The sequence below is a fragment of the Macadamia integrifolia genome, chromosome 14 (assembly GCF_013358625.1).
Source record: "Macadamia integrifolia cultivar HAES 741 chromosome 14, SCU_Mint_v3, whole genome shotgun sequence".
NCBI classification, from domain to species: Eukaryota; Viridiplantae; Streptophyta; class Magnoliopsida; order Proteales; family Proteaceae; genus Macadamia; species Macadamia integrifolia.
The window spans coordinates 26,985,497-27,001,886 of NC_056570.1; the positions used below are offsets into that span (position 1 = coordinate 26,985,497).

Consider the following 16,390-nt stretch of genomic DNA (forward strand, 5'->3'; position numbering starts at 1 on the left):
GGCATCAGTTATGGCCTCTGGGCTCTGGTATTTAATGGTATGTCAGTTATTTCTATTATAGTAGGGGGCCATTGCTTGGAGCAATGATAAAAGGTTCAGGCTGCCTGGGAAAAGGCCTGGGTTTGAGTCCTGCGAACGACCACTTTGTGCATGAATTCCAAAGGTTAGGACTGTCCCCAAATTTACCCCTCCCACGACTCTGCATGGGTGGGAAGTGGGAACAGCACTGGGTAATGGCCTTATCAGTTATTTCTATCCTTTTATTGCCTGCAGAAAAATAAGAAAACATCACTACACGTGCCAGAAGTAGTTAAATTGTTGCAATTAATCATACTATAAGTTGTTTTAGAAATTCGACGTGATGTGTTTGTTCCTGTCAATTTTTTTTAGGGGTCTGCCCTTCCATTGGAATTGTTTTCTTTTCTTTTTTACCTGATAACTGGGGGCCTTCTATGTTTCGCTTTTTCGGTACTTAATTTATCTGGTTTATTTTCTTTCCATTTTATCTTTGTATAGCCTACATTGGGGTTGGATGCTTCTTCATGTTACTAATACATTGTTTTCATTTTCTCCCTGCATTATCAGCTGGATCTTTGCCAGAAAATGGCCAGGCATTATAAAAGGACCTCAGTTGGGTGTAATTTGTGGCTTTTTGTATCTGTCTGCATGGTTGGTTGTTCTTTCTCCAATTGTGGTGCTTGTCATTTGGGGGAGTTGGTTGATTGCTCTATTGGGTCGGAATATTATTGGGCTGGCCGTGATAATGGCTGGTACTGCTCTTCTATTGGCCTTTTATGCCATTATGCTTTGGTGGAGAACACAATGGCAAAGTTCAAGTATGTACCATCTTCACGTTCTTTGGTTAAGATAATGCCATAAATGCTTCCAGGCTTGTCCAAAACACTTAATAAAAGAATCTTTTTGATTTTTAGGGAAGGTTTAACTTGTCATCACCATGTTGGTGACATTTGAATTTTGTAACTGTGCATCATTTCCACCATGTGTCTATTCAGATGGGGCTGAAATTGTGTGGATGAAAAGATCACATGATGGTCCCTCATTCACATGTCAGGTTTCAGTCCAATCAAAGTTATACACATTGCAGAACAAACCATTAAAATTAAGGACTACTGACTAGAAAGAGGGTGCATGGGACTATGAGGGGGTGCATGGACATCCATGAACGGGTATGCCATTCCATGGAAAGGGAAATGATTGAATTTGAGGCTGAAATTTGACATGTGATTTATCCAAACCATTTCCTAGATATCCAATGGTAGGATTTGCTACATCACTCTTCCATGTAGCAGTATGGGAATCATGATTAAAAATGCATTTGTTACCACACATGTGACCACAATATTTTTTCCTCAAAGGGATGTGGAGGTTCACAATTACTTATTTTGTCCTCCTCCCACCCATCCCAAGTCCCCAAAAGAAAAAAAAAACAAATATTTTGACAAACTACTGGCAAGGCATACAAGACTAATTGATTCTCTACATCAACAAATATGACCAAATTTTATTAATGAGGCCTTGTATTTTCAAATCAATTTAAAATTGTTGCCTAGGCAGCATTTAACAGGGCCTAGGTTAACTAAGCTGAAAATCCTAGTGGGCATTTGCTACTCAGAACCCAATTTTTCAAGGTTTTCAAGGGTACTCAGTCTAGAATAAAGTCGCAAATTTAATGGTTATTTAGTAGTGAAGTAATGTTACCCCTTGCAATGCACGGGTGTTACACATACACCACAGACCAACAAGGCTGACAATTATGGTGCAGAGGATTTGATTTCCTAGACAAGTGAAACCCAATATTTTGATATTCTAGGAATTGATAGACCCGAAAAATGTCTTCAACCGCATTAAAGAAAGGGAGTTCCTTTAGTATATAATTGGGATGTCTTCAACTGCATTAATGCAACCAGTCAAATACAAGGGTTCTTCTGATATGGAAAATGAGAAGTTTAGAATATATAACTAAGAGAAGCAGATTCTTTCCCAAAAAGCTTCTCTAAAACGAATTGATCGAAGATAAGCCATGAGAAGTTCAAAAGAATTTTGTTGTATGGCTTGTAATGGCATTGAATTCACAATAACAACCCAAGAACAGTGATGAACATATCTATAAATTTTTGTGAAAACAGAAGGAACTTCAACCGAGTGCCAAGAAATGAGCGACACTGAATTATAGTCTTAAATAGTGGCAACTGATTGAAGAAGAACGGCGCTACAATCTATTCTCAATTAACTAATGCAATAAACCAAACCATTGCAAGGAAAACATTCACGCATAGAGGAAAGATCTGCATATTGATTTAGAAAAAAGCCTATGATAGAGATCCTAGGGAGTTAATCTGGCAGGTTTTAGAGAAGAAAAATGCTTCTAGTAATGTGGACGTAATCAAAGATATGTATTAGGATGTAGTGACCACAATAAGAACTGTGAGGGGACAAGGTAGTGAATTCTCAACAATGGTTGGATTACAACAATGTTTAGCTCTAAACCCATTTTTTTGCACTAATTAGGGTGGGTTGACTAAGACATTCATGATCAACTCCCTTGGTGTATGCTTTTTGCAGATGATATTGTTTTGGTGGATGGAACTAATGCTTGGATAAATGCAAAGTTGGATTTATGGATATCAACATTGGAAATAAAAGGTTTTAAGATGGGTAGAACAAAAAATGGATATATAATGTGTAACTTTAGTAACAATAGAATTGAGGTGGGATAAAATTTTAAGTGTTTGGAAGATTCAAATACCTCACCACAAGCGCCACAATATTGAGAATTCGATGAAGAAATCATCCATAGAGTCTTAGACTCAATTATGATCTTGTTGATCTTTGATATCATCTCCACTACAAAATTAGGGATAAAATTGTTACTCTGCCCATTATCTGTAAATAAAAGAGCAGTTTTCTATTGGGTAAACAAACTCTAGTCTTAAAAACGATGGTATCCATGGCAGTGTTAATGATGCAGATAAGGTTCTCCAATTGGCCTCATAGGACTTTATTTTGGGCCTAATTTATAAGTCCATAAAGTGGCGGTAAAGATAGTACACAGGATTATTGGTTAAATTAAGTGTTTAAGTTATATTGGGATACTTAATAGTTAGTGAGAGTTCTGTTATAAGTCTGTTTTCTTTAAGTTAGCATAAGAGAGTGATTAAGAGTCCTTTTAGGAATTTTAGAAGGTTTTATATATGTGATACACCCCATCAATTAGAGATGATTTAAGTAAAAAATGTGATTTTTTTTTCAGAGTTTTGGTGCTGTTGAGCTGTGCATATGGGATTGGTATCCAAAACCAATTTTTTCTCTTCTCATTTGTTCTCTTCTCCTCTGTTCTTCCACATGTTTTCTCTCTTCTGCTTCCCAAGAAAATCTATCTCATCTCTTTTCCCTCTCTTTCCATTGATCTGATTTCTTCCATTAACAATGCAGTTGCTTCCTTTATCTCAGATCTGATCACAGATCACAGGTTTGATCATTGGGCCTGCTTTTATCTGAGTATCCATAACCTGGATTTCAGACTGCATTAGTAAATTAGCATAACCCTCCCTAAACAATTCGGATTTGCAAGATCTTGGACTTTTTAGAGATGTAACTCAATGTCCTCAAAGGAAAATTTTAGCTTCCAAGAATTAACGTCCAGAAAATGGAAGTTGGCCCTATTGACGAATAATATTATTCTATGCTTCTTGGAACACACTAAGCTAGTTCCCAGGCTTTAATTCATCTTTCCATGTTTTTTTATTTCTGGTCCCTGAATTGAAGGGACTACCATTGAAGGAAACACCAATGCTTTGGGTTGGAGATGCTCCTGGATTAGAATTTTGACTATATATCTAAGCCTAGACATTATTTGCGTATGGATGGAGAGTTTGAGGAACTGACTTTCAGATGCAGGGAATTATTTCTTGTTGTTATGAAATGCATGGTTGACACAACTGTCCTAATTAACCTTAGTTGTTACCCCCCAAAGGGGGTTGCTTAGTTGGCAAAGACCAACACCTCAAAATTAAAAGAGGTCATGAGTTTAACTCTCCTTGGAAACTTAGTTGTTTCTTCAGAGTTCAGTCTCAACTCTCAACTTTTTGTTTTGATTGTTGGGTTGTTTTTTTTTTCTCTGATGAACATCTTGTTTCATTAGATGCCTTGGATGGTGAAGTTTCTTGTGGCTGGACAAGCAACCAAAGGTTGGAGAAGTTAGGTCTTCAAGAGCTACTTCACAGATTGGTTAAATGTTATTAAAAACTATCTTTCTGTATCTACTTTGAGCCCTGGCAGACTGTTTTTGGTTACTGCATCACTTTGAATATTCAACAAGAAAAAGTAAAAAAAAGTGAACAGACTGATATAGATAAATCAGCAAAAGTGGGCTTATTTAAGTGGAAATAAGCTTTGGCTTTGTCCGACATTCATAACGTCAAGCAATTAAAAAGAACAAATTTAAATTGTTTCCAACCAACTTTTGTAAAATAGGGCAATGGAATTTACACCCTTCAGAACAAGATTGAGAACTTGGAGACCAGTGCGAATTCAATACCTTGTTCAGAACAAAATGGAGAACCTCTACACAGCTTCTTCGCTCGGCCACAGCATCAATGGCCTCTAAACCAGACCCCGATGTCAAAGATGCAACACCTGCATCCGATGGACTATTCACACTAAGCCATTGCTCCAAGCATATCAAAGTGACTCTTTCCCGAGCAGTTTCATTCAATTGGTTGGACAATTCGGGAACTCTAATTGTCAAATCTGCATGGAGTTCAATCTCAGATCCTAGCTTCTGCCCCTTTGCTCTTCTACGTCCCCGTTCACAGTACATTTCAACGACAGCCGGCGAGTCATTGCCGTTTCTGAACTTACTATTTTATCGACTATTGTCAGAAATTGAAGGAGGGTGTTAACGTGAAAGAGGTCATGAACGAGGGTTTTTAAAACTACCATTCAATATCCTTCCATGGCCTCATCGTCTTCTTCTTCTAAGCTTGCATGGCTTTGGTGCTTCGAAGCTCTTGCAGATTTTAAACCTGTGGACAGAACTCTTCTACGCGGTATGCAATGATGATATAAATCTTTTAATGTTTGCTTCTCTCCTTTCTTCCCTTTCCCCTCTTTCAAAATTTTTGTACCTGAAGGTAGAATTTTGAGATTCACAGTCTACTTCATGCAGATTTGACAATTAGAGTTCCCGAATTGTCCAACCAATTGAGTGAAACTGCTTGGGAAAGAGTCGCTTTGATATGCTTGGAGCAATGGCTTAATGTGAATAGTGCATCGGATGCAGGAGTTGCATCTTTTCCATCGGGGTCTGGTTTAGAGGCCATTGATATGGTGTGGCTGAGCGAAGAATCTGTGTAGATGTTCTCCATTTTGTTCTGAATGAGGTATTGAATTCGCACTAGTCTCCGAGTTCTCAATCTTGTTCTGAAGGGTGTAATTTCCATTGCCCTATTTTACAAAAGTTGGTTGGCACTTGGAGAGCACGCCTTGATTTCCAATGACTATATCCTCGCAACAATATGTCTGCCTATACCCCAGCACAAGTAAATGCAAGTCACTTTAAAATGTAAACACAGTTGTACGAAAGAAGAAGTAGGTGCTTGCGTTTATTATGCTTCAATGACGAAGGTATTATCCTGTCAACTGTTGATGTCATAAGTTCTTCCCACTTACATGGAATTAATTTTTATGCATTGCTCAAGGAACAGGTTTGAATTGATATCACAACTGAAACATTGTTACTTAATTCATTCTTCATCTTATATGCATTCCAATTAAGTATTTTCCTATGTAATTCTCTTGACCAGTTCACAGTTCGCTGCTCTTTGGATAGTGAGCTGACTGGGGGTTGGAAATAAAACTGGCTACAAGATTTTAGTTTGCAGAATGAAATGATAGATACAGTCAATAAAACGGATAGGATTATGAAAATATAAAGTGATTTCTATGAAGAATAATATGACATTTGAGCTTATATGTGGTATACTGGTATGTTATGAGACAAGATGTCATATTAGGATCTGTGGAGAAGTGCAATAGTGGAAATCAGAAAAGGGGTTTAATTTGAGTCAAGATACACAAATTTACAATGAGGAAGGAATGCTGACTAGTAAGAAACGATGAAAATTAATTGAATGATCTATGGAAGACCGCAAATTAGCAATAATTTTTGGATCATAATTTTGAGAAATCAAGAAACAAGTTCAAAGAATGAGTCAAGCTGAAATGCGGATGTAGAGGCTGATGAGTTGCAAGACCGAAAAGGATAAAATTAGAAAAGAAAGCATTTTCTGTAGTCAAGTGGCATCAATCAGGTAACAATATGGGAGAGTAAACTGAAATGGTTTGATATCAAAGACCCAAAAGGCCAAAACTGTGCCAATGAGAGCAATGAAGTCTCAAAAAGGGCAGAGGGAAGACTAGAAAGAACATAGGTCAATATAATGAGAGAAGGGCTGATGACCTATGTTCTAATAGAAGACATGGCATTAGATAGATTGAAATCAAGGGATAGGATTTGAGTAGCTGAAGCTAAATACTTGAGGCAAGGCTTGGTTGAGTTGACTAACAGAGTGACCATGGAAATCAGTGAAGTGAAGGAACATGTGTAAACACAGAGAACCCTGAAAGTTCAGGAAAGGTAAAAGAGATGAACAAAATACAAAACCAAAAGAGTCAAAGATATAGAAGAAACAAAGAGACACATAGGGGGTCTGCCATCGACTTTTCCTTACGACCAGGAATAAAACCTTGGGAGCAGGGAGAATTTATAGCTTTGGCTTGGGTTCTATACTTGTTGGCCTTTGTTCACCTTATGTCGTTCTCTTTCATTTATTTTTTCTGTTTCCTAGTTAGCTTGTTAAGTTCTTAGTTAATGGTGTTGAATTTCATTCTGATTTTTTTCTCTTAATTTTAAATTTTATTTAGCAGTAAATTATTTACTATCTATTTTTGTTATGAGCCTTAGCCTGACCTTCTGTATTACTATTTCTCAAAAACATTTTGTTTAGCTTCCTTTTGGGGACTGAAAGCTGTTTATCTTCCCATTGAACATCAACTACTATGTTTTCCTTTCACAGGGGCAGTTACAATTCTTCTTCTACTGGCTGTTGCCATCCTCTGTGCATACGAACTTTGTGCTGTGTATGTCACGGCTGGTGCGAGTGCATCTGAGCGATATTCACCATCTGGCTTCTTCTTTGGTGTATCAGCAATATCCTTAGCAATCAACATGCTTTTTATATGCAGAATGGTCTTCAATGGTAATCACTATAAATTCTGATTAGTATTTGATTAATATGTTTATCAAGGGCTTGCATGCCACAATTCTTTCTCAAGGGAAAATTTATACATTTGAAGTGATCAAACAACCACTGGCTTATCTATTCTTTTCAAATGTCTTGTGCAGGAACTGGTTTAGATGTGGATGAATATGTGAGAAGGTCTTACAAATTTGCTTATTCTGACTGTATTGAAGTGGGTCCTGTTGCTTGCTTACCTGAACCACCAGATCCTAATGAGTTATATACCCAAAAATCCAGTGGGTAGGTATTCTGTTCCTTTAGATGTTTATTGTGTTATCAATTGCATGAAATGCTATTGCCTCTACTGGCACTTTTTTAGAGAATTTGTATCAGGTTTATGTTTAGTTAGTGTTATACTGTTATTTATACTTTTCTCAAAAATATAACTGATTAGTATAGTTTGAATTGAATAGTTTTCCACCTGTTGAGGCGTAATGTACTTTTCTAACATGTTTTAGTCATTATGACTCCATAAAAGTTAATCCAATTTTCCCCCCAGTTCATTACTTCCCGCTTTCTGATTTGAGATTGTCTTTGTAGGGCTTCACATCTTGGGATTCTCTATCTTGGGTCACTGGTTGTACTACTTGTCTACTCCATCTTGTATGGTTTGACAGCGAAGGAGGCACATTGGTTGGGGGCAATTACTTCAGCTGCTGTAGTTGTTCTTGGTATGTTTTTTTTTGCAGTTGTTTTCATGTATATGTGTTGCCATATTTTAAGTGATGATGTGTATTTTGACGGTTTCAATTTATCCTTTGTTAGACTTGAACATGGGGGCTTGCTTGTTTGGCTTTGAGCTTCTCAAGAGTCATGTGACCGCACTGTTTGTCGCCGGAGCTTCTCGGGTTTTCCTCATTTGCTTTGGAGTGCATTATTGGTTTGTTCTAGAGCTTCATACTAGAAAGTTTCTGTTTTACTTAATAGCACTTGTGTGTAGTTTAATGCTTTTGTGTGGTCACAATTTCTCTAATTTTCCCCTTCAGGTATTTGGGGCATTGTATTAGTTATTCAGTTGTAGCATGTATACTGCTGGGTGCTGTTGTTACTCGTCATCTGTCGGCTGTGAACCCATTAGCTGCAAGGAGAGATGCCTTACAGAGCACAGTAATTCGCCTGAGAGAGGGATTCCGTCGAAAAGGGCAAAACAGTTCATCTAGCTCTTCTGAAGGTTGTGGCTCAAGTGCAAAGCGTAGTAGTAGTGTCGATGCAGGTCCGCTTGGTGGTATTGGTGCTACTAGTAGAAGTGCAATGGGCGAATCTAGTAGCTGGAATAATGTTGTTCTAGGTGCCACTGCTAGTTCCCATGAAGGAATTAATAGTGATAAAAGCATTGATAGTGGGAGGCCTAGTTTAGCATTGCGTAGCAGTTCCTGTCGTTCAGTTGTTCAGGAATCTCAAGCCGGAGCAACCTTTTTTGATAAACATTTTGATCACAACAGCTCTTTTCTGGTTGGTTCTAGTGGCGGTCTGGAAAGCCTGGGCTGTGAGTCCAGTACGTCAACTTCAGCAAATCAGCTACTGTTGGACTCGAATTTAGCTCTTGCCTTCCAGGAAAGTCTTAATGATCCGAGGTTTACATTTATGCTGAAAGGAAGGGCTAGACATGGTGATTGGGAGTTAGCTAGTCTACTGCAGGATAAAGGTTTGGATCCAAATTTTGCTGTGATGCTGAAAGAGAAGGGCTTGGATCCAACTATTCTGGCATTATTGCAGCGTGGTAGCTTAGATGCAGATAGAGATAACCGAGACAATACTGATGTAGTAGTCGATTCGAACAGCTTGGATGATGTCAGGCCCAATCAAATTTCATCCTCAGAAGAACTAAGGCATCAAGGACTAGAAAGAAGATGGCTTGAAATTTCCAGAATGGTTTTGCGGCAAATAGTGTGTACACCAGAGCGAGCGTGGCTACTGTTCAGCATTATCTTCAGTATTGAAATTGTCATTGTGGCCATTTTTCGTCCGAAGACAATCAAATTGATCAATGCTACTCATCAACAGGTGAGAAATTATGAATATGTTTTGAAATGTCAGTTATGGAGCATAAGTCAGCATTATAAATTTATAATGTTCCATAGTTTGGGGTAATATACATTTTCTGATACAGATTTATAATGAACATTGCATTTGCACTTTTGCAGTTTGAATTTGGCATTGCAGTGCTGCTTTTATCCTTTGTTGTGTGTTCAATTATGGCATTCCTTCAGTCACTTCAATCTGAAGACATGACTATGACATCCAGACCCCGCAAGGTACATGCCTCGTATCTATAGCATTTTATTGCTCTACATTTTGGGTAGACACATAATGAGGTTGATCACATCACAATTGGCTTGCCTTTAATGTAGGAGCGTGATCGTCACCATTGGATGTGCTTTGACCTTTTATTTTGAGCTTGTTTTGATAGTATGTGGTTATGGGATTTTGTTTTAAATATGTTTGTACTTGTAATGGGCTGAAATATGAGTTCAAAATTTATGTCCTAAGGGGGTACACAAATTAGTATTTGAAGTTAGTATCAGTAGTGAGGCCCATTAGCTATTAATTATGGCATAGTTGTCACGGCGTCTAGGTGACCCAAGGCTTTGGTGGGAGCCTAAAAGTGAGGCGAAACCAACAGGGGCATGCCAAAGCGATCAAGACGCTTGGATGATTAAGCGATGCCTTGACAACTATGTTAGTCAGGGAATTTATCTTGTTAGATAAAGTTTATCCTGTTTGTGGGACTGTTTGGAGGAGATTAGGTTAGTTTTGGGTTAGCTTAGAACTATTTCTAAAGAGTCTATGTATGGAAGGGGTTCTTTATCTATGTAAGTTGTTATTTGTTTTATGGGAAAAAGGAAGGAATGCTAGCGGGTTACAAAGGTATTAGGGATGCCAGTGAATGTAGACCGTTAGATTGAAACATAAGCAATCTTGACCGTTAGATGACTGTTGTCTAACATAACCTGCCCACCACTGGCGCTCTACAGTATCTCTTCTTCTACTTCTCCGCATCTGTCTCCATCTCCGTCTCCGTCTCCGTGTCTGGCTCCCACTCCCACTCCCACTCCCTCTAATGGGGAACCGGGGTTTGAGAAAACCTTATTCGGTTCTCATAATGGCCCAGCCAATAGGAGTACCCAATAATCAAAGCCAGTGGCAGTAATGTAAATAAACAGAGGTAATAACAGAGGGGCAGATTTGTGAATAATAAGATTACTATTCAGCTGCTTGGGAGATGGGACCTAAAGGGAATTAATAATTATTGGATGGGGTTAAGTTAGGAAACATCATATGAATTTAGGACATGAGAGAATTAAAGACAAAGAGAAGGGCATAACTGGAAATCAGAATTCAAGAGAATTAAAACAAACTCAGACTTCTTCAACCTATGTCAAAACCAGAAAAAGAAAAGAGGCAGCTTCGATAGTTTTGATGGAGCTCTCTCACACCAGTAGGAATCAACCTGGGGCTTAGAAGGGAGAATCGCAGCACCCAGGACTTGTGATTGCAACTGGGAAACACTTCAACATAGCAGTCAACAGGAGCTCTAGTCCTTGCAGGTCAGCTGGCAGCTGGTGGCAGTAATAAAATCCAGCACAGTTGCAGAGTTCGAACCTGCAGTAGGAGCAAGAATAGGGCCAGAGATTCTCGGGTTCAGATCACTATGGGGAGGACTTCCTTCGATCAGAGTTTTGACCCAAATAGATCTCACATGAGAGAGATCGATCCCCACTTGTGGGCTGCAACTACCGCCCAGAAACAGAGAAAGGAAATACAAACCAAAAATGGAAGAGAAAAGAAGAAGTAGAGAAAGGGGAAGAAGGGGGGGATAGAGAGGTCGTAGGGAAGGAGAAGAGGAAGGGGGGAGAAGACAGCCACGCAGGACCTTGACAACTTAATTCTTTTTTCAATAATCAATTCCTTAATTCCTTGGTTACATGCCTTACTTATATTAAATCAAAATAAAATCTTTTAAGACTGAAATAGAAAATCCTAATTGCTTCCTAAATTAAAGTCTAGTAAAATAGAAACACAATAAAACTAAAATTGAAAATTTCTACTTACCTAATAGCTACCCTAAAACAACCTAAAATAAAAGAAAACAAATATTCTCAAATAAAATAAAATCCTAGAATATTCTAATAATCTTGAAACTAAATTAGTTACTTGGAACCCAAGTTGGATCTGGGTCTTGGTCCGGGTTTTGGAGGGGGTTTGGGTCGATCCATCGGAGCGCTGCTACATCACCCTCCCTTTGTCGGCGGTGGTAAAACCTCCATTGTTCAATGGATTTGCAGGCTTGATCTACACGTGTTCTACCACATTCCCAAACATTGATTGCAATATCTCTCTTTTGAAATGGATTTTTGACCCTTCAAACCCTTGATGGGGAGGAGACACCGCCAAAGAAGAAGAAGAAGGCAATGCCGAAGTAGAGGACGTTGACCGTCCAGGCGGCGACAACACCGCACTCCAGCCATGACCGGCGGTGCCAACACCCTGGTCAATCTGCAGCTTTTCCGGTTCTCTTCAGACCTGTTTCGATTCACAATTTCTCAAAACTCAATAAAGACAGATACTTGCTTTTACCCATTAACAAAAACAAGGAAATCTATCATGAATCACTTATGGGGTTTTGGTAAAGTTCCCTTAGAACCCACTTGATCATATTTTTTTTTGGGTTTTCTCAAAAAGCTGCAACTAAATCTCGTTTCTTTTCCAAAAATCTGTTAATCTGAGATGAAGATTTCAATTCCAAATTAAAATCAAGGCCCCAATCTCCAAGAAAAGTATATGTTAGTTTAAATTCCCATTTCTTTTTTTATGGGTTTTGGCTCTAGAATCTCTTCAAACAATCCCTGTTAGGCTGTTCTGAAAAAAACAGTCAGGAGGAAACCCAGGTGATGATAAACGAGCTATGGTTGGTGATGGTGAAGAGGTGAATTAGTGTTACGATGGGTAGTAATGTAATTGATGAGCATGAGGTCTTCTTGATCAGTCCATGGACCTCGCCTAAGGTCCATCTCTTCATCACTTTGAGTAGTTGCAGACCTGCAAGTTCTACCATTAACGTCCATTAGCTGAAAGATTGAAACAAGTCCACTAGGGGTGTACGAAGACAAGAAAGCGATGCCGAAGCAGAGGACGTTGACCGTCTAGGCGGCGGCAGCGCCGTACTCCAGCCATGACCGGCAGCACCAACGGCCAGGGTAGGATTGCTCTATCTCGAGCAGCAGCGGCACAGCACAGTTGCAGGGGTGGGGAGAGAAAAAGGGGGAGAGAAAATGTGTAGCAGCGGTGGAGTGAGAGTTTGGATTTGTTACCTCCATCCAACGGTTGTATTTTGTATGAACAAATCCTACGGCTAATATCCCGCTAGCATTCTTAATTCCATTGTAACCTGCTAGCATACCTATACCTCTCCCTTGTTTTATTATATAATTGTTTGGGTCAGGTAGGAAGCTTAGATAGTTAGACTTCTGTGTTATGTCTTTTTTCTGTTTTATAAATACATTTAAGAGGCTATACCTCACCCAAGATTCAGAATTATGGAATAGAAATTGGTTTATTTTGTGATCTCTCGTCTCTTTCCTCTCTCTTCTCTCCTCCTCGATTTCTCTTTCCTTTTGTCTCCTCTCTCTCTCTCTTCTTTAGTTCTTTCCCTCCACGAGCAGATCCTATATCATCCAATCTGCATCAGACTTAATGTTGACACTAGTTGACTTTGGTCAATGATGATTTTGAGTCGAGTGACTTGGTTCTATTTCTCTTCTTTTTAGCTTTTGCATGGTTTTTTTAATAGGACTCCTGGTGGTTGGACAGGTAATCCTACACATTTTCTTGGTATAGCTGTCTTCAATTTTCAGTCTCTTGGGGAGTCAATAGTTTTTAATATATTTTGCACCTTGAAATTGTATTACTGTCTCGTTCCAAAAAAATAAAAAAAATGTATTACTGTCTACTGAGACAGAGTCTGATGCTTGCATCCTGCAGAGGTATTGTTTTATGCATCTCTGGTCTATCCTCATCTTTACATAAAAAATTCCAAGAGATGAACACAACCTTGTACTAATGGATATGCATTTGGGCATAACCGTTGAGGGGATAAAACAGTGACATCTTTTTGCTTATTTTAATTTATGAACATGTTTTATTAGTTTGCTGTGTAATCTCATCAATTGAGGTTTCCACACTTCTAAATGTTGTCATTTATGATGTACATCGTTTGCAACCCCTTCTAATGTTTTATATTTGAAGTCTGAACTTTTGTTTCTAGAAACAATTTATTTACTTGACCATTACAGTTAGAAATTTAATTTTCTTTGCCCTACCCAAATGGGCCTTTGTGTGTGTGGCCTATGTTCTTAAAAAAGGACCAGAGGGTGTATTTTTAGTCTACATTGTAATACAAAAAGCAAGAAATATAAAAAAGTATTCATATATAAGAGTTACAGGTATAGAACAAATAGGTTTTTGGATTGGTGATATGATAGCAATTTCTTCTAATATCATATTTGGGGTTATGGGTCTGTGTCTTACCTTCCCCATTGCGATAATTATTTTTTTTCTTCTCCATGCAAGAGTAGATCCATGAGTGAACAGTTTGGATGTTTGGGCTGACTGTTCCAGTGCAGTCTGGCAGAACCTGTGTAGCTACATTTCTATCTAACTTGGATTTTCATTTGGCTTACTGTTTCTGTTACTCTGCTTTAACTTTCATGCATCATAGTGTTCTTTTCATTTTATAATTTTTGTTTAATTATCTACATTGTTTCTAATTTGCTGCAAATCTTCAGTATGGTTTCATTGCTTGGTTGTTGAGTACCGGCGTTGGCTTGCTCCTTTCCTTCTTGAGGTATAATTCTTCATCTTTAATCCTTATTTTTTTGTGATTGTGATGCATTTCATCAAACTTATGCCCATGCCCTATGAAGAGAATGACTCATGCCGTGTTGCAGTAGTTGAGTTGGAATGAAGTTATGATCCATGTGTTCATTATCCTGTCTTAACTTCGTAGGTTTTCCCTTGTTACCCCACTATCATTGTTGTTTTTTCTGTTGAGTGCTGTATTTTGTCCGTCTCATAGATATGATGTATCTGAGTAAATCAATTCCTTGAGAAATACCCATATGGTATCCACCTTTGACTTTTTGCATGGAAATAAATTATTTGAATTAATTTCATAATCAGTACATGCAAGCAACATAGATGATTAATTCATTTATACTAGTTCATTTGATTTTTTTTTTTTTTTAAATTCTTGGAAATGATTTCTGAAATAGCAGTTTATTAAATTTATTTATAGCCATATATCCTTTGATAATTGGTTTGGGCGGTGCTTGTAAATGCTGCTTTAATAATGCTCCAGACTTATTGTGGATCTCTTTCATATTTCAACTAACCTGTTACTGGAGATATAATTTTCAGAAAGGAAAAGAAAAATATAATTGCATCTCCATGATTTTTGTGTTTCATTTGCTTAAAGTACGATCTCTAGTTAGTTCTTGTCATCGCCCATATTCATGACTTATCTCGTGTGGTGTGAGTTTGTAGACCTCTTGTTCAATTTATACCAGTACCTGCTTCTTTATCCATTCTGTTCCACTTGCTGATGTGTACGCTTCTGCATTTACCTCTGCAGCAAATCATCAGTTTTACTTGGCTTGGCTTTGACCATCCCTCTCATGGTTGCATGCCTGTCTATCGCCATTCCCATATGGATCCGTAATGGCTACCAGTTTTGTGTTCCGCGAGTTGAAATTGGCAGTCAGGGAGGCAACCATCAAAATCCTGGGATGAAAGAGGTCTGGTCTGCAGCTTTTCACCTATTATCCTTTTCGATATGTGTATCCAATCTATAGTAGTAACTCACAAACAGATGCACACATTATGAACATGTATCCTGTTCCAATTTCTAATCTGCTTCATAACCATGGGTCTGATTCAAATGCATGTTATTTAGGACATTCATACGAAACCTCGGAATTGGGGCTTAAACATGGTGAATCCTACAAGCTAGGGAAACTGGGTTGGTGTCTGCATGTGTGTGTGTGTTTTGTTTTTGTCTTTTGCTTAATTATGGGTTAAAAAATAATGAATCCTACAATTGAATCTGAATTGAATTTAAGTGGATTATTTTTTTTTTTAAATTGAGGTTGTAGAGAGCGTGCAGGGAACACACAAATGGAATTTGAACTAATTGCGCTAACTTGATGAAACACTAAGAGTTTGTTTTCGTAACTGACTAGATGCCTTTGTTTCTCTGTTATTGAGCAGTAGTTGTATTTTGCATGGCCTCTTGCTCATATTTTCTCTTTTAGAGATGAAAATTTAGGGAAGGGCTGAAGTTCAATGGGGGGAAAGGAAGTTGATGCTGATCAGTTTCAATTGCATCCTGATAGGTACTCCTAAAAAGTATCAAAGGAAGAAAAAGAACTTGAAGCACTCTTGAAACACTTGACTCAGTGACCAGTTGTTAACTCTATGCTGTAACTGAGTTAACTCAGACTTGACCGAGCCAAGTGCTTTCATTGGACCAAGCTCTTTTGGTTCGGACCAATCCATGCTTGCGTTTTATTTTTATTTTTGGTTCGCTAAAAACCAGCAGCTACATACAGTTTTAAATTTGTTTCTTTGTTATTTTAGTTCTCTAGTTTATTGGATTAGTGCAGGAGGTTAAGCTATGAAGCTAGTGAGTTCTCAATTACAGTTGGGTTACATCCATAGTTGTCACGGCGTCAAATCGATCCAAGGCGGTGGAGGGGTGGCTAATTGATTTGGCGATGAATCGCCGATTATGGCGTTACCATGGCAGTCAAATCGCCCATGTGTCATTTTTTATTTTCCCTATTTTCTAAAGTTATTTAGTATGCTACTTTTTTATTTCCCCTATTCTCTAAAGTTATTTAGCATGCTACAAGCCTACAATATATACCCTATAACATATAAAACCAACATTAAGTAACATCAAATCGTCAAAAATCAACATAGCCCTATCAAAATCATCCTACATTTTACAAAAAATCGACCGCCTAGTGAATCAGGCGTGACATGGTGTCCATGGCGGTGCCATGGCGATG

At 38.3% G+C, this 16,390-nt stretch overlaps 1 protein-coding gene across 3 annotated transcripts in view; it reads left to right on the forward strand.

Annotated features, from left to right (window-relative positions):
- The window catches only part of LOC122060986 (calpain-type cysteine protease DEK1-like), a 46,551-nt gene that overhangs the window by 2,725 nt on the left and 27,436 nt on the right, over positions 1-16,390 (forward strand). For 2 of the 3 annotated variants that reach the window (XM_042624125.1, XM_042624123.1), the window contains exons 2-10: positions 586-836; positions 7,098-7,280; positions 7,427-7,562; positions 7,863-7,993; positions 8,088-8,202; positions 8,309-9,326; positions 9,467-9,577; positions 14,108-14,166; positions 14,953-15,115. In XM_042624125.1, the coding sequence (XP_042480059.1) occupies positions 586-836; positions 7,098-7,280; positions 7,427-7,562; positions 7,863-7,993; positions 8,088-8,202; positions 8,309-9,326; positions 9,467-9,577; positions 14,108-14,166; positions 14,953-15,115 (2,167 nt within the window). Of the gene's footprint in view, positions 1-585; positions 837-5,433; positions 5,647-7,097; positions 7,281-7,426; positions 7,563-7,862; positions 7,994-8,087; positions 8,203-8,308; positions 9,327-9,466; positions 9,578-14,107; positions 14,167-14,952; positions 15,116-16,390 lie in introns of those variants that run through there. The other variant, XM_042624126.1, reaches the window with a different exon arrangement.